At 37.5% G+C, this 22,723-nt stretch overlaps 2 protein-coding genes and 1 long non-coding RNA gene across 4 annotated transcripts in view; 1 reads left to right on the forward strand and 2 right to left on the reverse strand.

Annotated features, from left to right (window-relative positions):
- Nucleotides 1–3,588: 3,588 nt before the first annotated feature.
- LOC144650766 (ephrin-B2-like) lies at nucleotides 3,589–9,831 on the forward strand. 2 transcript variants are annotated; one of them, XM_078510516.1, is made up of 5 exons: nucleotides 3,589–4,206; nucleotides 4,784–4,885; nucleotides 6,113–6,334; nucleotides 7,421–7,510; nucleotides 8,009–8,089. In XM_078510516.1, exons 1-4 carry the CDS (start codon nucleotides 3,939–3,941, stop codon nucleotides 7,507–7,509), a joined length of 681 nt encoding a protein of 226 aa, XP_078366642.1. In that variant the 5' UTR covers nucleotides 3,589–3,938; the 3' UTR covers nucleotide 7,510; nucleotides 8,009–8,089. The 2 variants fall into 2 exon arrangements, with proteins under 2 accessions (XP_078366642.1, XP_078366641.1); XM_078510515.1 differs by having other exon boundaries at nucleotides 3,590–4,206; nucleotides 7,421–7,499; nucleotides 7,999–9,831.
- A 2,724-nt stretch (nucleotides 9,832–12,555) lies between these two features.
- Nucleotides 12,556–22,723, reverse strand: part of LOC144650780 (uncharacterized) — a 207,753-nt gene continuing 197,585 nt past the window's right edge. Inside the window, exon 2 of the long non-coding RNA XR_013570194.1 lies at nucleotides 12,556–12,801. This is a non-coding gene — a long non-coding RNA (uncharacterized LOC144650780). The remainder of the gene's footprint in view (nucleotides 12,802–22,723) is intronic.
- Nucleotides 14,813–19,493, reverse strand: LOC144648003 (uncharacterized). The gene is made up of 2 exons (XM_078507659.1): nucleotides 15,589–19,493; nucleotides 14,813–15,320 (listed from the first exon to the last, which is right to left on the reverse strand). Exons 1-2 carry the CDS (start codon nucleotides 19,491–19,493, stop codon nucleotides 14,813–14,815), a joined length of 4,413 nt encoding a protein of 1,470 aa, XP_078363785.1.

Below are 22,723 nucleotides of genomic sequence, written 5' to 3' on the forward strand. Positions count from 1 at the left end.
ATTTGCCAGCTTTGGCTGCAAGTGAACCCTCCTATAAGCTTATGTATAAATTCAAAATAATACTTAATACAACTTTTAAAAAGTATTCATCTACAGGACTTTACAGTACAATACAACAAAAGCATGTGACTACAACCTTTTTGCAAGCAACTGTCCCATGTAAATGGGTTGAAAATATCTGTGCAAACATAAATTCCACTATTGCATGGCAGAGGCCCTGCCAGGATAAATTCCGACAAGCGACATGGCCCAAAAAGTAGCGACAGCATACTAATAAAATGGCGACAAACGACAACCTTTATGGAAAAACTTAAATTCCGACAAGGACAAGCAATTTTCCTTCAATTTAATCACCGACAGCGACATGAAGAGCGATAAAACAACGACACGGCACATTTTTAAATTTAGACAAGCGACACGGGAACCCCCCTGGCAGGGCCTCATGGCAGCATCTTACATGATGCTTTCAAAATTTTATTAATCATGAACACAAGATCTGCAGGCTCTACCAGTTTAAGATAGATGTTTTCCAGTTAACTTTTGCAGGGAGCATTTTGACATTTACTTATTTAGGTAAATTAGTGAAAGTTGTTAATGAGTTGAAAGTTGTTTGAAGGAATTTCTGAAAGTGCTTTTCCATTTACTAAAAATAGATATACACAACCTGTATTTGCTGCAGTTTGAACACAAATGTAATTAACATATCATACATGACTTAGCAAAAACATTAGCTAATATTTCTTGCTTGCTTTTATCAGACAATTTAATAAAGCCAGACTGGTTAGTTTCTCCTCAGGGTGCCATACAATAGTTATTGACTTTTGTTTGTTAACAGTGGAGAAAACGTGGATATATTTGTCACATGCAGACAACTGTCTTTCTTGTATTTTCCGATCAGATATTGAAAAGATATGATTAGAATTTTTATCACAATACTCAGAATCTTTTGTGTTCACCTAATCTATTGTTGATGATGATCAATGCGGGTTTGAAGCAGAAGCGGCATATCTTAAGCTGTTGGCTATTGAAGTATTTTGGCAAATGATTTCTTATTTTTGAGGGATGATTAAGTTGAAACTTGGTCAATATTCTTCATCAGAGGCTGTTTTTATTTTGTGTTAAATTCTTAGACACACCTTTTAGCCGAGATTGAAAACTGGAAGGATGTGAAATTACTGTGGTTTAATAATCCCAGATGATAATGGAATGAACAATGCAATATATTTTAAGACACAAAATTGCCTCAAGTGTTGCGTCTTGGAATTTGTAAATATGAGTCACTGATTATATCATAAGATTGTCGAATTTTTGGATGTATACTCTGTGTCCATAAGTAGCTCATTGCGCAAAACTTTAAAATCACTTTGTAGTTTATAAATAAAAGTGCCCATGCTTGATAATTCTACATGGTAGTTATTAAGCAACATGCCATTTGAAATGAAATTAAGCTGTGCGCTAATCAGGTGTGAATCTAAATAATTTGATGGCTGATAAGTGGAAACCACAACAGGATAAACCTTTGATCTTTGAATTATATTAGGATCTTATCTCTAGGAGCAACTTGTTACTGTGTGGTTAAAACCACAAAACAGCCATGAAAAGTAAGGGTGTAATTTCTTTTAAGATGTACTTGATTACTGTGTGTGTGTGTGGTGAAGTTAAAAATTAGATAAGCACAGGTCTATTGTTTAACAATACTGCTGCTTCTGACGGACATGATACATGTACATCAGTTTAAGATTGCACGATAATTTAATTAACAGCTTCTTGCTTGAAGGCAGCCGGGTTGACCTTTATATGCTATAGAGAGAAAGCATAAGTTAATTAAAATGAATATGATATTGTGGTGGCTTAATTACAAGCTCCTTTGGCTGAAGTGCATTGTTACCAAAACCATTTATTTTAGATAACTTAATGGGCTTGGAACCACCACCAGCTGCTGCAGCCAATCATGTTTTAACATGTTCATGTTTTAACATGATAAGCTTAAGCTTTGCAGGTACTCTAATACGGTAGAATTCCGGTTATAAGCCCTGGGCTTATACAACTTCGTAAGGGGTTTTGGGTGGGCTTATAAGCGGAGGGGCCGGGAGGGCTTATAAGCCGAATGAAAAAAACGTTTCGAAACGAGCCACAGGAGTGTTGATGGAAATACGTTTTTAAGTTAAAAACGCATAATAAAGCAACATTTAGCCCTATTCAGTACTGTCATCTGATAGAGGGGGGCTTATAATTGGATGTATTTTTTTGTTTCCAGGATGATGGGCCTATAACCAGGGGGGCTTATAACCAGAATTTTACGGTATCTGCTCTGAGGTGCTTGGCTAACCCATGTTTGCACTATCATCTAAAGCCTTACAGTCAGATCTTGTTTTTGTATTTCTCAACTTTGATGTCTATGTTGTGGTTTCAATTTATCCTTCGATAAAAAATTTTCAAACCAGTTTGATTTCTGTTTTCCTTTGTCTCATATCAATTATCGTAAATTGAAACAAAGGAAAATAAAAATCAAACTGGTTTGAAAAATTTTTGAACCAAAAACAATTTAGACCACAACATCTTCAATTATAAAACATGCTGGGATCACTATCTTCTTTCTCCTTAAGTTATCAATACAATATCAAACTGAAAGATATTGAGAATACCATTGACCCTTTTACTACGCTTATTAGTTGAGTATTCGACAAGGGAAGTTTTGCGCCCAAGTGTAACTGTAAAACTCTGCTGTTGTCAGTGGCGACAGAGCTAATTTCCATTGAAAACACCTCGTGCTATTGACATCAGTGGTCTGTCACACTTTTCAGTGATTCAACTTTTGCACAAACGGGACTGTCGCCCGTGAAAACAACAGTCGAGTTTTAACAGTACATCTTGGGCGTGAAACTTCCCTTGTTGCATACTCAACTGATAAGTGTAGTAATACCATAATCCATCAGACAAATCCTGTTTTTATGTCTCTTAATATATATCAGACATGCTAAGCTCTTCTAATTACGTATTTGGCAACACAAAAGCAAATTGGACATTATACTGTATACTTATTTTGTGTGATGGTTGCTCTTGGTGATCAAAAAAAACCTGCTGATTCAGTAACAACTTAAAAAGCTCAGCTAAAATGTCCAGAATTCTTTTCTATGTCCCAAGTTGCCCAAAATTCATAAAACAAGTGTGAATTTAAAGTGACCAAAATTGACCAAAATAAGATTAAAATACATACTCAAACATATTCCCTCATACCTGGGAGATTTCTCAACCTGGCTGGAGGCTTCTGTCTGTACTGGCAGACTTCCAGATTATCTGGGAGAGCTGGCTGGTAGGTTCTCTAATCCAAGTTCATGCAGAGCGATAATTACATTTTGCAAAATGTAAATTAAAATAGCCTGTATTTGGCCATCCCCTACACACATTTCCTCCACTGGAACAGAAGACATTGTGGCAGGCCATTATTATTTATGTTTTATAAAATAATTATTTGTCAATTGCCACAGCAAACTGTTTTTTCTCCCGAATCTCTCTTTTTTTTTAAGAAATATCACAGATCTACTGATTATGAGAGACAATGTAGCTTACTGGGAAGCCTTATCAAAGGGATTCTGCATTTCCTTTTTTTTTTATTTTTGATTATTTTTTTGTTTTCAATAAACGCTGTTGTTGTTGAACTTCCCTTTACATAAAAACCAAGAAAATGCTCCATAGAGTAAAGTCACACAATATAGTTAGTTTCGTGCTTGAGTCGGGCATGGTTGACGAGGATGACGATGAAAACTTCGATATCAAACTATAAACGACATCTGTAGGCTTTGTATAATTTAGCATAGATTAGATAAGTACATGTATCCTACTCGCTTACTGTGTCTTGCATTTTACTCGCTAATAAATGCCTACTTAATTTATCTTTTAGATTTAAAGAAGGGGCCTTGCGTTTAAATGTTTTACCGATGTCAAAAGTCAACATCATCTGTCCTCACATGGCAACCTCTCTAGTGAAAACACAGGACACTAGCAGTAATTTACGCTATGAAAACTTTTGGATAGTTGATAATTCAAGTTACCATTCCTGTAATGTCAATACAAACATCACAGAGAACAAGCTTCTCTTTAAGTGCGACAAGCCACGACAGATATATTTTGAACAGCTTGTATTCCAGTCCCATGGCATGGACAATTCCCTTGTATTTACCAAAGGAAAGACATACTACTTTATTTGTAAGTATTTTAACGTCTTTACATAAATGATATAAAATATGTTGGATGTTATAGCAAGTAATTTTCTCATGGAAAAGCTTTTTCTTTATCAGCTGTAAACATCAACTGATTTTTGTGCATGTGCATATTAAACATGTTGTCGCTTTTGCTCTTTGCATTTTTTATCCCAAAGCAATTTCGCAAAAGAAATTAAACCATTGTATGGGTTTTGAATGGTGATTGCGAGACTTTGCGAGATGGCGAGATTGATATCTTTTCTGCGAGCCCAAGACCTTTTTAGCCATGCAAAAGAAATCGAGGCTCTGAGAAGGCGTCAGAGAAAAAAATTGAGACAACCAGACCCCTGACATTTGGCTCTTATTAATAAGAGTGTATATATTTAAGTCTAACATGCTATGTAGTATTTTTTATGTGATTGTATTCCTCAGTTCTTGCAACCCCTTAATCTCGTCCAGACCAAAATGTATGATTTCCCTTGGAAGTCACAGGTTTGAAAACCTAGTGAGAAGGATTTATGTAAAATAATTGTTAGCTAATAATAGCAAGATCTGATTTTTTATTTGATTTTAATTTTCAGCCACTTCAACTGGGTTACAAGATTCACTAGATAATACAAAACAAGGACACTGTGAGACATATAACATGAAAATGGAAATATACATTTGCAAAGGGGCCCAGGGTAAGGTTCTAACTTCTTCAAGTTTTTCTAAAACAATAAAGATCACATGCACGTTTATAAAACATTATAACATGGCTAGCAGAGCCGCGCAATCAAATTCAGTATACGTAAGCATGCTCAAAATCCCAATAGTGCATGCTGATGACGTAATTGACGAGTGAAAATCTCACTGAGTAAAGCTCACACACTGTGTTTTACGAAAACGATGACATCTTATCTTTGGAATATGGAAAGTGAATCCTTTCAATATTTTTTCAAGGATACAAGCTACAAGGTAAGCTGTCTCTTATTACGAGATGGAGAGCAAAAGAGAAAATAAATTCGATTTTGCCGTGAAAGTTGTTTGTGTGCACTTGGGAAGCTTGGAGAGCACTCAAGAAGCTAGAGTTGCCCGAGGCGATATGCTTCTTTCGTGCTCTCCAAACTTTCCGCGTGCTCCATAGCTCTATAGTGCACGCTAAAGCATTAACCAATTGTTAAATAAAGATCACATGTACATGTATGCATGTACATGTGCTTCTTCTTGGAAACGAGATTATATAAGGTCGGGCAAATGTGATTGTCAGTAATTTCACACTTGATGCTTAGTAAACACTAGTTTGATGGTGTTGAATTTTCTGATCCTTGCAGTATGGGGGTATCATCTTTCACTTAATTATGAACCAAGCAATTCGACCTACAATCTTGGACAATTGAAATGAAAAGTTAAGGCCACCCTTCCCCCTTTTCAATGATGGGAAAATGGCACATTTTGGTTTAAGCTTGCATTTATCATTGATTTGATTGGGGGGGAAAGGTCATTTTTCTTTGTTCTAAGGATTCAAGATTGTAGCTTTCCATGAGTTTGCTCAAAAGCATGAGATCCTTGGGGGGCATGGCTCAAGTTTTTTGGACCCCTAAAAGAAACCAAAATTCAGAAAATAAAATTTATTTTTGTATATTTCTTTGTGTGCAACCCTAAAAGAGACACTGACGGCTAAAAATATTGGCATTTTGCCCAGCACCCTAAGTGAGACCAAAAATTCAAAATTTACACCCCTAAGCTAATGACGAGCTTCCCCACCACTTTCATATGGGTGTACACTACCCCCCTTCCCCTGAGCATGAGATCAACAGATTTGCAAGACCATAAGATAGCAACGCAAGTTTGCAAAACTCACAGTGGTAAATTATAAGTTGGCAGTTCATAAACTTTTTGTACTTATTTGAATTTTTTTCCTTTATTAGATGTACATTGTTCTGATGTTAAACCCACAACACAGCCCATAGCTGTAGAGAGTATGAGAATAAAGCCGACTACAGCAGAACCAGTTACAGCCAAAATAGAGACTGAACAGCCAACTTCCACAAGACAGCCATCACCCACCCAACCGAACAGCACCCAGACCCCAAATGGACCTGATGTAGGTTATTTGGCAAAGGAAAAAGAAGAATCCTCTTTAAGGAATGGTAAGTACATGTATTAAATCATTTATGTCCCTTTTTATTTTTTTTATTCTACATTCTTTGTCCCATGCTCGTGTCATGTAGAACATCTTATCTTTATTATTTATTACCGAGCTTAAAATTTACCATCTTTATTATTTACTACAAAACTTGATGAATTCGACATTGCTGATCCTAGCAGTATGCAGGACGCGTGTCACATATCAACCTAGTAAAATGGCCCAGCTCACAACGAGTCTCTCGTAGCTCAGTTGGTTAGAGCGCCCAACCGGTATCTGGGAGGCCATGGGTTCGATTCCCGTCGGGGACTCAGAATTTTTCTTTGTCCCATGCTCGTGTCATGTAGAACATCTTATCTTTATTATTTATTACCGAGCTTAAAATTTACCATCTTTATTATTTACTACATTTCTTCCTTGTATGTAATTCCCCTTTAGTCTTGCCCAAATCACATCATACAAATTGAAAATGCATTTGCTACTGTCCTTGGCACGTACTGCATGCTCTTTTGTTGGCAAATATCTTCAAAGCAAATGTTATTGTTACTATGTATTGTACACACTTTACCAAGTCACTGAAAAACCTCATTCTGTGGGAAACCTTAACGCTTTGTCCTATCAATGCTGTTACATTTGATCTTCACCTGAAGAATGGGTCTCAGATCAGACTATGATGCCACAATCCATACGCACCTTTATTATTCAACAAATGCATGTGTTGTCCTGTATGGTGAGAATGCTATTGTTATCTGTCATCCGTATGTAACAGATATCCTGCGATGTATGTACACCTGTAGGTTATAAAGATGTCTGAAGTTTTGCAAAGCGCTGCATAATCTCAGATTTTCTATCTGCAAAATGTGTTTTGTTGACAGGTTGTTGAATTATAGAACTTGTTATTATCCTGCTCAATCTTGCAGAATATCAACTGATTTTAGCCAACATGGCCATAGTATCAGGCGATATTCCATGCGATTTCAGAGAATTGTTAAGTATACACAACAACCAATCAACATGCTTCTCATGGTGATGTACATACACATGTTGCTTGTTATAATATTTTAACATTGTGAATTGATGATTCCTGTAGGTACTCTTTGGATAGTTATTATCGCAGTATTGGGAGCATTGCTAGCAGCGTCCGTGGGAATTAACTTTCATTTCTGGAGGTGTGTATAGAGTAATGTATTTAATTCATTATTCTGATGACATTTTATTGTGCTGTTTGGTTTGAGGTGTGTTTACTTGGCAAAACGTTAACCCTAGTTTCTAAGCCACCAAGTGGAAGATAGTTTAACACAGAACCCCATATAAATATTAGCTTGTATGCACATGTAACAACACCTTAGTACTTGACCACTCAGGTCCCAAGTTTTGGCGAGAGTCTAATTTAAAGGAAGTTATGAAGAATTTCCCCTGGTAACTACACATACATCTTCTGTACATGTACTGTCATATTTCTGTAAAGTAGAAAATTTAGAGTGTGTTATTTCAGGTCATTTCATATACGACTTTGTGTTATCACATGCTACATGAACAGTTGCCCAGAACCTTAATCAAAATCAATTTCTGGATAATGAATTCCTTCAGCTGTTGTCCAACACAATAATTACATGTGACTTTATTGTTTAGCCTTGCATGGTACATTATGTGATTTTTTTTTTTCAGAAAGCAAAAGCAATGCAGACAAAAAAAGCCAAGTTATGACAGAGGATGCAGCCAGAGTCCTCCTTTAATGGAAAATGTGTGACACTCAACCAACTTAAAATAGTTCTTCAATCTTATAAAAAAAATATATGTAATTTCAGTTTTAGTAGTAAAAGTAGATCAGACCTGCATTCCAAACAATGATAAAGAAAAGAAAGCGTTAGAACATTAAAAGTAACTTTTAGGTTTTGTTAGGCACATGAGTATTAAATTTTAGGTACCATAATAAATAAAAATCAAATTGTATGTTCTAATGCCATCTTCAAAATTGCTTTAGCAGCTTATTGACAGCTAGTACTAATAGTTATGATAAACTGAAGTTTAGATAATTTTAGCATTAATATTTTTTTAAAACTACATGATAAGTGAAATAATTAAAAGCACAATGGTATTTATATTGTAGTAAATAATTTTTAGAGTAAAGGTGCGATGACAGATATATAAAAAAAAAAACAGCTAAGACTGAAGCCTGTACTTGCAAATTTGCCAATGATTCTCAAAATCAGATTGATAAATCATGGTCTTGACAAGTAATGTTCTATGAATTCTACAGCCCCAATAGGACCTTTAATTTCTTTAGATAAGCTACACTGTACATACAAGTAAGCAGTGAATAGAAATGTATTTTTTTACATGTCTTTATTTATTATATCATTGATTTTATTAATAATCTGATGATATTCCATACAAGTCCAATATAAATTATGCTTAATTCCCCTGAGAAGTTCAAAAGGTTGGGCCAGTGTACACTGCGGAGTAGATACAGTAAAAACCCACTAGTAAGAACTTAACATTTAAGAACCTGTTAAGCTAAAATTTCCAAATTCTTATTTTCTAAAATTGATTAAAAATGTTTACTTTTGGGAAAATAAGTTTGGACAAGGCTTTACTGTACATGCATACAATGTTATGTTCTGACTGATTAGTGCTTTATATTTACAAAAACACTGTGTGGTATGCAAATTTTATACAAATAATGGGCTGAATATCACTAAACGTTCTATTAGCAACAATGTAAATTTTTCCTAAAAAAATGAGAACCTGTTTAGAACCTTAAAAGCCTAAATTTGTGTTAACTACCATTTATGTAAGAACCTGTTTAGGCTAACCTGGAAAAAACTAGGTTCTTACTCGTGGGTTTTTACTGTATGTCCCATTTTTGTTCTAACAAGGAAGAGGGGGAGGCATAATTTTTTTAGCCCTTCTAACCTCATATTGTTTAGCCCTTACCAGGGGGAGGGGGAGTTTAGCCCTCTGGGCTTCTCCCCTACCTCTGTAACTATAAATGTAGTTTATTTATTTAGTAAACAGATAAATAAACCAACTGTATTTCAAAAGGGTAACGTCAATAATCTGCAAAAACCATGCTCTCAAGGCGGATATTGAGTGTGAGGATTAGTCCTATTTTTGTTGTTGACACCTTTGTGTTGCTAATTGTTTTCATAGTAAGTTCTAGTTGGAGTAGCTTTTCCAGTTTTGTCAATCAATAGTAGCAATGTTGCAACTGTTTATAGTCACCCTCAAAACCTTGTATTGACTATTTGCCTATAACACGCTCTTTGGGCTCCTCACGTAATGTACCCCTCCCCGTGACTATATTATATTGTATGTTGTGATTTGTATGTACAAAATGAGTTACTCATTTTGGTTTCTGTGGAAGTGATTTTACAACAAGTTTATTGCATAGAGAAGCAGTATGTTGTATTTTTGCATGTAAACTTGCATGAACATATGCGATGTGAATATGAAAATTGTAAAATACCAGCATTATAAATAAATGAAGCGTTTATTGTTCATCGTTTGCTCTCTTAACGTTCATCTTTTCATAATTAAGAACTGGGACCAACTGAATTTACAAAGCTGGAGTTACATCAAGTTTGTATATATAAATGCCGTGCATTTTATAATTATTACCACGCATGGTATCTCTGTCGAATACAGATACAATCTTTTTTTTTTTTCTTTTCCACTTTTTATTAAGATCTTATGAAGCTCAAATTATGTTACAACAAGATAATTAATAACACTTATCACCACTGGAATTAACAGTTGTATGCCCTGTTATCATATTTAAATTAAATTAAAGCTCTAAGATTGAGTTAATCTAAGTTCTTAGTGTACTGTTTAAATAAGGTAGCCATCTAGCCTGAAATTTACATTCTGTGTTATTTTTCAACGCTAAATATTTTTCAGTCTTGAATTTTTCCTTGACGATTTGTTTGAACACATCAAAATTGGGTTTTACATCATGTTTCCATTCCAGAGTATTCTTGAAAAATGGCATTCAAAAAATAGGTGACATATAGTTTCCGATTCAATTCCACAAAATGTACAAAGGTCGTTTGGGACGTATCCTATTTTGGCTAAGCGATGGTTAGTAAAAGTGATATCGTTCAAAATCTTAAATTGGAAGCTCCTTACAAAGGTTTCGGGCGAGATGGTTCTCACATTTAAAAATGCTTTAGAAACAGTTTCATCGTCCAGGCCGAATTTCTCTTTCCACTTAGAGAAGCCTCTTGAGACCTTGGCTTTCTTTAAAATGAGCAGATCATAAAATTGTTTACTTCTGCTTGTTAGAGGATCAAATAATTTTCCTTCACACTGAAATTCTAATGTCATCAATTCATTTACATTTATCTCTCGAAATTTGAGATCGAGAGGACGCATGACGAATTCCAGTCCAAACTAAAAAATTGGTGTGTTTCAAACCATTTCGTTTTGCACTATTATAAGATTCTAAATTATTCATATTTAATAGCATGTGCTGGCAAATTAAAATTCCAGCTTTTACGTAATGTGGATAGTATATTGTTTTATGGTCTATCTTAATGTTCTTATTGTTCCAAATAATTGACTCAGAAATTGGAGGTGTTATTGAAAAATCTGCCCTGAAATCAGCCCACCACAGAAGAAGTTCTTTGTAAAATGTAGAGTTAATGTTATATTCCTTTACATTGTAATTACACCTGAATAAAAATTTCCCCCCGAAGTCTTCGAGGAGAAAATTTACAAATGCCTTCCACGGAGTTGAGCCTTCTGTGAAAAGCCTTCCAAGCCAGGCTAATCTTAAAGATTTAATTGAAGTTTCCAAATCTGCTAATTTAAGACCCCCATACTCTATATTGTTTATTACTGCTAGTCGAGCCATTTTATCAGGCCCGTTCCATAAAAAGTTATAGATAATAGTATTAAGTTGCTTAATAAATGCCTCTGGAGTAGGCAAAACTGAGAATGTGTACAGCATTTTTGGAAGCAGAAACGATTTAATAATAGTAATTTTACCATAGAGTGACAGGCCTCGGCAACTCCACAACCGTGTCCGTGTCCGGATGTCTTTTAATTTTTCATAAAAGTTTACTTGTGAATGAATATTTGCATCATAGCTTAAACAAATCCCTAAGGCCTTAACGCTTTTGCGCCATGAGCTTTCTCTTAAAGAGCCAATCCACATGGCTTCGGTTTTAGTGTAATTAACTTTCAAACCAGAACAGGATTGAAACCGGTCAAGCAGACGAAAAATAAGCTGGGCGCTCTCGATATTGGGGACGAAAACAGTCAAATCGTCAGCGTATTGAACCAGCTTGAACTCTTCATTTCCAATTTTGATACCTTGAATGTCCATATTGGTTTGGATTGCGATTGCTAAAATCTCCGCTGCAATAATGAATAAGTAGGGGGATAGCGGGTCACCTTGCCTTACTCCTCTTTGTACATCAAAATATGGTGAGCATAGGCCATTGTTTACCACACAACTGGAAATATTGGTATAAAAAGTTTCAATCCATCTAATAAGACTAGGACCAAAACCGAATACATTCAAGCATTTAAACATGAAGTCACGATCGAGACTATCAAAAGCTTTTTCGAAATCAATAAACAGTAATATGCCAGGTATATTTTGTTTTTTTGTATAATCCATAATATCTATAATCGATTTTGCTGCCTCCCCTATAAATCTACCTTTGACATATCCTGTTTGAGTCGAGTTTATTATTGTGGGCAGAACTGGGATAATTCTGGCTGCAATGACTTTCGACGCGATCTTTGCGTCTACATTAGTTAAAGATATTGGTCTCCAATTTTCTGAATAGTTCCTATCTTTCCCTTTTTTCTCGATAAGAGTGATAATAGCTTGCTTCTGTGATGAAGACATCTCCCTGTTATCATAAGCTTCATTGAACGAATCGACCATAAAACCTCCGATTAGGCCTTTCTCGATTATGCTAGTAAAACTGGCATTTAATGCTACTAGAAATTCTCGCATAAAGCCAAAAAAATGCTAAAATAATGCCTGATTTCTTTAAAAAATGCCACTTGAATTCCAAAGAATTCTTTGTTTTATTTCAAACAAAACGTACAAACTCTTACATTATATGCTCATATCAACAACAGGTGATACTTAATAATTGTTTGTTTATAAAAAAAATTAAAAAAATTAAAATAAATAAATAAATAATTTAAAAAATATATATTTTTAAAAAAATTAATAAAAACACACACACACACAAGTAACACAACACAAGTACACAAGTAACACAACGCACAAACAGTCGAAAGAGACAGAAAACAATCAAATTAAGTAATCAAAATTGTGAAACTTTAGGATTATTTATCCTTCTGAGTTCTGAAAGCTGAAATCTGGATCACAGTCATGAAAAATGACAGAAAATGCTAGCAATTCTTTTTCAAGAAAAAACGAAAAAAAAATGCTCGTTTCCCCAAAAAATGCCGAAAAAAATGCTAGCATAATCGAGAAAGGCCTACCTCCGATGAGTGGCCAGAATGTTTTGTAAAATTCTATGGGAATACCATCGTTGCCGGGGGTTTTACCTATTTGAAACGAGCCCAGAATTTTTTCACATTCATCAACGGTGATTTTTCCTTCACAGCTTGTCCTCAATTCTTCGGAAAGTTTTGAAATGTTAGGATTTTGAAAAAAGCGCCTCGCTGTGTCATTGTCCTGGTGTGTTTGTTGTCTTTCATAAAGTTTGCTATAAAAGGAATTTTGGGCGTTCATTATTTGGAAAGGATTTGTTGAAATCGTGCCGCTGATGTAAAGCTTTCTTATATGTTTTTTGATGTTATTGCGCTTTTCTAAATTTAGAAAATATTTACTGTTCTTTTCACCATGCTCGTGCCAGCGAGCCCTAGAGCGAACAATGATCCCTTCAACTTTTTCGTCATACAGAGTTTCAATTCCTCGTTTGAGTTTCTCAATTTCCAGTTTTGTTGCATCAGAAGGATTTTGCTGGAATTTCTTCAGTGCATGTTGATATTTTAAATTCAGTTCCTCCTCCAGCTTTTGACGTTCACGAGATATTTTCTTTGAGAAAGTAATTGAACTCATCTTAATTTTGAATTTTATCCAATCCCATTTTACTGTTATTTGACAAATCGGTCGCTTCATCTATCCATACAGGCAATCCATTAGTTATCATCTCTACATATTCTTGTCTATTTAGTAAAGAGGTATTTAATTTCCAAAAGCCTGGTCCTTTGCAATTCTCTTCTATGTCCTTAAGTTCTAATACTATTGCGGAATGATCAGTTTTTATCGAAGCTACAATATCCACTTGTGTAACCAAATCATGTAAGCTGTCTGAGATCAGCCAGTAATCGAGTCTACAAAATATAAAGGGAGAACTTTTGCTCCATGTGAAAATAAGGGTGGTAGGGTTTTTAATGCGCCAAATATCATGCAGACAGAATTCAGTTTGGATATTCTCAATGGAGTTGATCAGATGTTGACGTGGGATTAAGATGCCTCCCTTTTTGTCTTTTGTTGGGTCTAGCGGGCAGTTAAAGTCCCCTCCTATAATCACATTACCATCACTTTCAAGCTTCAACTCCCGTAAAGTTGCTGACAAATTTTGAAAGAATTTAATTGCTTCGGTATCCTTGTTTGGGCCATACACATTAACCAGAGTATAGCTTTTGTCATTAATTAGCGCTCTTAACAATAGCATTCTCCCATATGCGTCCCGAAGCTCATGTTGAATAGTAATGTCTAATCCACAGATACAATCTATGCACATCACCTCGGGAAACGATTTTTCCGCGTTCTCAATCTTTGCCCGATAGTGGTTTGATTCTATATCTACACTGCATTCAAAGAAAGTGAACCTTCAGCTTCCAAGCGTTTTCAATCTTGCTAAAAAGCTCAGAACTAGCCTAAATTTTAAGCAGTTGTTCTTCACAACTTGTTCTTGGCGGAGTGCAACAGTTGTTCTTGACTCAGTGTAAAGGGTTGCATTGAGGTGGTCACCCCAAGGAAAGCGTAGCAGAGGTAGGCCTACGGAGACCTGGCGTAAAACAGTGCAGAAAGAGTTGTTGGAGCGTGGCCTCACAATCGAAACAGCTAGACAACAGGTAGAGGACCAAGCTGGACCAGCAAAAGTGGCTCTTACTTCGTGTAAAAGACACAGTTCACCTATAACAATAGAGAACAAAAAGGAAAAAAGAACGAGGAATATAATAAAAACAATAGGTTTGCGAGGCAGTATTCTATTGTGACGTGTTCTGTGCTTCTACACGAAGAAGGAGCCGCAAAAGTGGTGCACCCTGACAGAAGCCCCATGTGCAACCAGGTTCTTTGGGTCCTGAAGAAGAGTTCTTCACACGGATTTAAAACTTAAGATACATGTAAAACACTGGGGAAGAAACATAGTAGTGTAAGGCAATAGAGGCTTTTGACCTTAATTCCTAAATATTAAATATAAATACAAGCTGTTTATGCAGTAAAGGAGGGCCTATTCTATCAGCGTTGACATTAGTGTCATGTGTTCAAGCTGCGCCTTTCCTTAATACACTGCTCCACTTTCTTGTGACAAAACACTTTTGCACATCCAGCCGGGGTTAACCCTTCCTTGTTGACTGCATACAAATCTGCTCCATTATTCAGCAACAGGCGAACCACCATCACGTGACCAGAGCCTGCAGACACGTGCAGTGGTGTGTTTCCACTAGCATCAAGCACATTGACATCACTGCCTGCATCAACTAACACTCGCACGATTTCTGTCTTGCCAAGTGCAGCCGCTGTGTGAAGAGCAACGCTACCTTCTGAATCTCTTGACTTCACATTTGCTCCGTGTTCAAGAAGCAGACGAACTATGGACACATCACTGAAAGCTGAAGCCAGATGAAGAGGAGTGCTTCCTTCATTGTCTCGAGCTTCAAGATCTGCTCCTCTTTCAACGAGTAGACGAGCAGTGGGTTTCTGATCAAAAACGACGCAGATGTGAAGTGGAGTGCAGCCTTTTGCGTCTCTAGCCTCAATATTGCTGTAAATGAAACCAAATAATTACATAATTAATAATACTAATCCCAAGTGAAAAATACAGAAATAAATCACAAATTTATGAATAAAAAGCTAAAGTGCTCAGCTTTTACTTTTTCTTTTTTCGCAGAAGTCAAAGCGAGCAAGATTGCTCTAAATATCAAGTCGTCCTATTTTCTGTACACAGAATTACTTGACCGATTGGAAAGCTAATTTAAAAAATCTAAGAAGAACCCGAGAAAATTTAAGGATAAAACACATTGCTCTTTTACCTTCCTTGTTTAATCATAACGCTGACAGCTTCCTTGCTCCCTAAACAGCAGCCCATGTGCAGAGGTGTACTGCCTTTATAATCCACAGCTTCTGGATCACTGCCATGCTTCAACAAATTTTCTGTTAGCAACCTGTCATTTGCGTGCACCGCAAGATGGAGAGGGGTGCAGCCCCATGCATCAACAGCATTAACTTGTGGCCCGTGCAGAATGAGTTTTTCCACCATACCACTTGCCATATGCAGGCATGTTCTTCCCTGTACATTGGTAGCAAGGACATCACTTCCGTTTTCAATGAGCAGGCTGGCGATCTCATATCTAGCTTCTGCAATAGCTATGTGAAGAGGGGTGTTTCCTTGCATATCCCGGCTATGAACATTTGCCCCTGCCTTCAACAGAAGCTTTACAGCACCGTTTGAGAAGGTATAGAACGCAGCTCGGTGAAGAGGAGTACAACCATCTACATTCGCTACATTAACATCACCAGCTTTTTTTATTATCAGTTTCAGAAGACTGAGACTATTCAGAAGTATAGCATAATGAAGTGCTGTGTTGCCATCTTTATCTGCTACTTGCAGGTTGCTTCCATGTTTCAGTAAAATCTTCGATCCTAACTTCTTGTTTGCAGCAAGACTTACTAGAAATGGCGTCTGTCCTCTGTTGTTAACAGCAGACAAGTCTGCTCCTCTATCAACAAGTCGTTGTATTATCTCTGAACTTCCTCGTGCAGCTGCTCGGTGAAGAGGCGTTTCTCCATTCTTGTCTCTTGCCTCAAGCTCCAAACCGTGATTTAGGAGATTGTCCAACGTACGTGTAGTGATGTCTTGAAACATTGCCGCAAGGTGAAGAGTTGTTCGACCAGTCGCTGCATCGACAGCGTGCTGGTCACCCCCATTGTCAAGATAAACGTCCAGAACGCTACAATCCAGATCCCAGCCCCCAAAATAACTCTTGCATTCGAACATTTCTCCAAGAATTGTACGTCCACAAAAATCTTTTGCATTAACGTCACTTCCATGAAGAATAAGGAAGTCAATCAAATCTCTGCATCCGCTTCTTACCGCCAGATGCAGAGCAGTTCTCCCCTTGAAGTCAACAGTACCCAAATTACTCCCATTTTGAAACAAAAATTCGGCAGCACCAAATTGTCCTCCTGCAGCAGCAAAGTGCAAAGGAAGCCAGCCCATTTTGTCAGCTAAATGAACATCAGCACCATGTTGAATCAACAATTCAAGGCAACTTCTGCTGCCCTCGTAAGCAGCTGCATGAAGTGGGGTGCGATTTTCCCTGTCCAAGGCACCCACGATCGCACCTTGCTGAAGGAGCCACTCCATGCAAGCTGTGTTAGCAGCCATTGCGGCGAAATGCAAAGGCGTCTCTCTGTTGACGTCTGGTAAATTAACATCAGCTCCATATAGTACAAGGAGCTCACAGCATTCCCTTGTGGCATGATGTGTAATAGCGTGATGAAGGGGAGATCTCTCATACTCATCAATCACGTTTACCATGCTTCCATGTTCCAGCAGTGTTTTGATGAGGGTGATTTCATCAGTCTCTGTGTCGCCATAGCGCACTCTTTCTACAGCAAGCATTAGAGGAGTCTTGCCCAGTTTGTCCTTGCTATGAACACTGCTTCCCTGTTTTAGTAAGGATTGGACAATTGGCAAAACACCGCGAGCTACTGCTTCAGCAAGGGCTGTGCGACCTAATGAGTTTATGGCTTCCAACTCAACGCCATGTTCCAACAACACTTGGGCTGCGTGGACACTATGTGAAGTTACAGCTATATGCAAGGGCGTCATATCTTTGATGTCACTTTTGTCATTGGCATCAGCACCGTACTGAAGTAGCATCTTGACAAGTTTGCCGTTGTTGTTCATGGTGGCATTGTGAAGGGGTGAATAAGAACTCTTAAAGTTTGTTTCACAACCGAGTTCCAGGAGAAGCTCAGCTACTTTGTCGAAATTCCTAGAACAAGCTATCTCAAGGGGCGTTTCGAATCTCCCATTCGTGATATTAATATCCGCACCATACGAAACCAGGAGCTTACTAATTTCCATGGCACGAGGGCAAGGTGCGAACCTAAGAATACAAGAGAGAGCTGTATCGCCTGACGTATTCTTCTCATTTACATCCACACCCTTCTCTAAAAGAAGCGGAATCGAATCAAAGTCTTGACGAGAAGCTGCTGATGTCAGCAAAGTTTCGCCATTTTCAAACTCCTTCTTAACACAAAGCATTGGAAGAACATCATGGGAACAATACCTAGTAGCAAGCTCTACAACAACCGAATTCGAAGTATCAGCTCCTCGTTCTATCAGGAGTTTTGCTACTTTGCATTGACCCGCTTGTAAAGCGCAAAACAAGGGGGAGACGTGTTCGTGTTCCATTCTGTTGGGGAACCGTGTATGTTTATCTTCGTCTTCCTCGCTGTCTTCACAGTCGCTGTCCCCGTGATCACCACAACTTTCTTTTGCACTTTTTACTTTTGTGGCGTTACTTCCATTGATGTTAGCTCCTTGATCTAAGAGAAAAGCGACCGTATCACAATGTCCGGCCCTCGCCGCTTGCATCAGTGGTGTTTCGCCATATTCGTTGACTCTATCAATGGCCTCTGATAAACCTCTGTCGAGAAGCAGTTGCAATACATCTGTTAGCCCTTTTTCAGCAGCTATTTCAAACAAATTGTCGTCCCTGTTTACAAGCCTCAAATCGCATTCTCTTTCAATCAAAACCTTAGAGGCGGCAGCATGACCTTCACTAACGGCAAAGTACAAAGTTGAGCAACCAGAAACGTCTCGCGAGTTAACATCAGCGCCTTGATCCAAAAGATAACTGACTGTATCAGATTGCCCTTTTGCAGCAGCAGCATGTAACGGTGTTCCACGTCCGGAGTCCCTTGCATTAATGTCAGCTCCTTGCTCAACGAGATACTGGACTAATTTCAGAGAAGTGGCGAAGTGCAGAAGTGTTTCCTCGCTTGACGTCTTTGTTAACACATTTCCGTTTCTTTCAAGCAGAAATTTGACTACATCTGTTTGGTTTCCTGTAGCGGCATAATGTAAAGGTAGTCGACCCAATGCATCGCCCCTACTAAAATCTTCACCCTTGTCTATTAACAAATGAACAATTTGCAAGTGGCCTTTTAGCGCAGCTAACATGAGAGGAGTCATACTGTTATATTGGACGTTCTTTCCATCGACACCGTGCTCCAGAAGAAGACGTACGGCCTCCGTGTAACCGTTTTCAACCGCCAGATGAATTGCTGATTCGCTGTTATTACATTTCGAAGCATCAGCTCCAAGCTCTATTAAGCGTAGTATATTTGTGCTTTTTCCACCCATTGCTGCATGATGCAGTGCAGTGTATCCCTCATAATCTTCTATCTCTAATGACGCACCTCTTTCAGCAAGAAATTCTACAACATTTTCTTCATTAAATCTGGCTGCCAACATCAGAGGGGTCTCTCTATCCGCACTCAGGTCAGGCGACAAAGTATCAACATGCTCACCACAGTCAAGTAACCTTCGAAGATGCTCTACATTTCCCATTTTTGCAGCTAAATGAAGAAGGGACTGAGATTGGAAATGTTTTGTAACTTTTTCAACAAGTCCGCTGATCTGCTTATGCTCTATGGAGACTTGTTGTCGCAAGACTGCGTAAATTGATTTGCCAGCGAAATTGGTTGCGTTCTCACCAATCTTCATACTAAAGGCTATGGCACTGTCAAGTTTGTCTGGACTATGGTTCAAGATTGCGCTGACAGTCTCTACGTCCCCGTCAATGCAGGCTGACTGTAGACAGCTCAGACCACTTTCGTTGTCTGGTGTGGTCAAAACATTAAACGCCAAACTTTTTAAGGGCAGCTGAAAAATAAAAACATCTATGGTGTGAATAAAGCACATCCTACCTATACCATGTAAAAACAGTAACAACAAAAAGAACAACAACAACAGGAATAAGTTTCTCGTTACAGTAGACTCATCGTCCTGTAATACAATCAACACTTTAGCAAATGTCTTGTAGGGGATTTTTGTTCATAGGCTGCCAATAGTATAAGGAAAATGGAATAACTAGGGCTACTTTGAAACAAAGGATGGCAATCGTTTTACTCTTTGTCTGCAATCGGATTTCGTGAGCGTCTGCAAAAGGTTATCTGGCGGGATATAATACACAACAGAGACATTGCAGCATTTTGTTTGTTTGTGAAATAAATCTTTAAGATTAAATCGAGAAGGGTGAAAGTACAAGACTGGCTGCCATTATTCTAGCACAGTCCTATGGAACAACTCTGATCCGGAGTTAATCGCCACAGAAGCGAACCTTAAGCGTATAAACAGATTCAACAACCGATGAAGGAAAATAACCTTTGTTTAGCTTTTGTCAAGATCAATGTTGTTATAGAGATTTTATTAGTGGTATTCAGCCTTTCTCTTGTATAAAATTTGCATACCACGTAGTGTTTATGTAAAAATTAGGCACTAATCATTTCATATTTTCCCAAAAGTAAACATTTTTAATCAATTTTAAAAATTAAGAACCCGTTTTCAAATTTTAGGCTAAATAGGTTCTTATAAAAATGGTATCTAATTTGCAAATTTTAGCCTAACAGGTTACTCGCGGGTTTTTACTGTACTATTACAGAGATTTCTGCACTTTTGGTCATGACTGTGCAAATATTATAACTAAGTATATCTTATAAATTCCCTCATTCACGAGTTGCACCTAGAGCACCAAGAGAAGTATATGTAAGCTACTGAAGGGAGGTGGGGGTAGATCACGTCCTTGCCTCAGTTGCAAAAAAGCAATCTACATTTATGAATAGGGCTAAAAGGCAAGACTGTTCCAGTCCAAGATCAGAGGAGCAAGAAGACTTACTAAGGCCAACGTGTACCGTATTTATTTGATTAAGCGCCCTGGCGCTTATTAAATTTTTAGACCTCGAGACTGGGCGCTTATTCGAGGTGGGCGCTTATCCTAGGCTTGGCGCGTATTAAATTTTCACCATTTTTAGCAAGTAGTAACTTTATTTTGCAACAAAACAATGAATAATAATAAAGCGTGACGATGTACCAAAGCAAAAGTTTAACTGTTCATTGAAAGGTTTTGTAAGATCGCGGAAGCCTCTTGATAGTATTAAGTCAATTTCAATCGCAATTTTAATAATAATCAATACTCCTCTTTTGCACTTCAGGGGGTTTTATGAGGGAGGTGGGGGTGGGCGCTTATTCGAGGCTACGCGCTTATTAACTTTCCCTACCTTCAGGGTGGGCGCTTATTCGATGTCAGGTGACGTATTCAGGGTTAGGTGCTTAATCGAATAAACACGTAACTCAAGTTTCTCGGCTGTAATGCATTAAGTGACTACATAGGAGTATTGCTACTTCCTTTATAGGTGATGCTAGTCCATCACAGGTTGATTTTCTTTTTACAACATTGAACATTTATACATCATATATACTTCATGATATCCATATGATAATATGCGTGAGATTCACAACTAACTGAAGGAACGAGAGTTGGCAGGTGTACATTACACATGGATTTGCAGCCATCACAGTTTTCAACAGACAACCACAGAGGATCACTGACAATCACGGGAATTATTAAACTGTGTGATTACAAAGATTGCAGAGTGATCCATTCCCATATGATTGCATACAATCATATACAGTCACAGTTGCTTGCACTCTTTTTTTAGCAGTGGATGCTTGATTATGAAATATTATGGGATGTGGTTTAATCACAGCAATTGCAGAGCCATTTTCAACCGATGACAATAGCTTAATATTATGAGGAGGTGGGCAGAATCTGTACTTAATATAAAGGGACTGTGTCACGGATTTTAGCTTAATTTAGGCATGGGAAATGACCAAATATAAAAATAACCTCTAAAACAGTGAATGAACATTTCAATAGCACAACAAATGCAAAAGGAGGTAGGGATGGCCAAAAGCAAAGAAGATTGAAATGGATTGCGATACAGGTTTTTGAAATATTGTTGGGCTGAACAGTTTTCAAAGTTAATCTTGTCAATCTTGTTTGCTTGTAACTTTAAATAATAACGACTGGTAGACACAGTCATTCCGGGTTGCAATGTAGCTATGGTTTTATCATTTAGATCCATAGAATTAATTTTTTTTGCAAACATTACATTTAAGTTTCAAAGCGAGTATTTGGCAAAACTTGATAAAGTAAACTTTACTCATGCAGCCATGACACAATTCCTTTAATGATCGACTGATCAATAAAAGCGAATGGGGCTGGAAACTAGCTACAGGAATAAATGTTACGTGAACAGAGATCAAGTTAACAAAAAAATTGCAGCGAAAAACACGAAGCAAAATACACCTGCAATGTAAAGAAGGACTGAGACAAAGTATAAACATAAGAGGCAAATTATTATTATACATTTGATGAGTTCTATTGAATTCAGTAGACAGACATGATCACATCTCTGCATCTTTTAATACAATAGGCCTGTATGGTCTTGATGTGTGGTCCAACGTGTAAACAATTACGCGGCAGCTAGTGCTTGATCTAGCATGTCGCTTGCGAGAAGAATCGGATGTCATGCTACAAGATAACACAACTTTTGTTGAACAATCATTCAACACAAAAGTTGTCCACTACTTTAATTTACATTAATTTTTTGACAAATTTCCTGAAAAAATTTTAAGACCCCCTTGGGAAACGTCATCACTTCTGCATGCATTGCGTGCCATTTATTTATATGATTGCAGGGTACATGTAAAAGAGATAAAGAGTACTATTTAATGTTCAAGTGCTGTTTAGTAACACATTTTCATAAAATAACAACAATAACAAGTAAAATGTAGACAGTGGTGGATGAATAACTTTTAAAAACTGTAAAGTTGCAATGATTTTACCATCAGGGGGAACTTAATAGAGAAGGTATTGAGATTTGCATCGGTTAGGAAGACAGTTGCTGTTCTAAATTGCAAACTGGCGCCTAGTAGTGGCATGCAGGACAGATACTGCCCGCATGTAATTTTTGAGGATTATTGCCTCAGCCCAGCTTATAGAGTCCTTATAATTTTTGCAACAAGAGGCTAAATATGTTTCTAGACTTTAATAATTGGCAGATTATTGTACGTGGTAGTATTTTGCTTTA

This window comes from Oculina patagonica, chromosome 4, assembly GCF_052425735.1.
Source record: "Oculina patagonica isolate OP01 chromosome 4, crgOcupat, whole genome shotgun sequence".
NCBI lineage: Eukaryota > Metazoa > Cnidaria > Anthozoa > Scleractinia > Oculinidae > Oculina > Oculina patagonica.

What these genes read in the sequence shown, in the direction of transcription:
- LOC144650766 (XM_078510515.1), top strand. Translation starts at nt 3,939, where the DNA reads ATGTCAAAAGTCAACATCATCTGTCCTCACATGGCAACCTCTCTAGTG. An exon ending in CATTTGCAAAGGGGCCCAGG is followed by an intron (nt 4,886 to 6,112) that starts GTAAGGTTCTAA and finishes TTCCTTTATTAG; the next exon opens with ATGTACATTGTTCTGATGTT. An exon ending in ATTAACTTTCATTTCTGGAG is followed by an intron (nt 7,500 to 7,998) that starts GTGTGTATAGAG and finishes TTTTTTTTTCAG; the next exon opens with AAAGCAAAAGCAATGCAGAC.
- LOC144648003 (XM_078507659.1), bottom strand. Translation starts at nt 19,493, where the DNA reads ATGTGCTTTATTCACACCATAGATGTTTTTATTTTTCAGCTGCCCTTA. An exon ending in GTTATGATTAAACAAGGAAG is followed by an intron (nt 15,321 to 15,588) that starts GTAAAAGAGCAA and finishes TTTCATTTACAG; the next exon opens with CAATATTGAGGCTAGAGACG.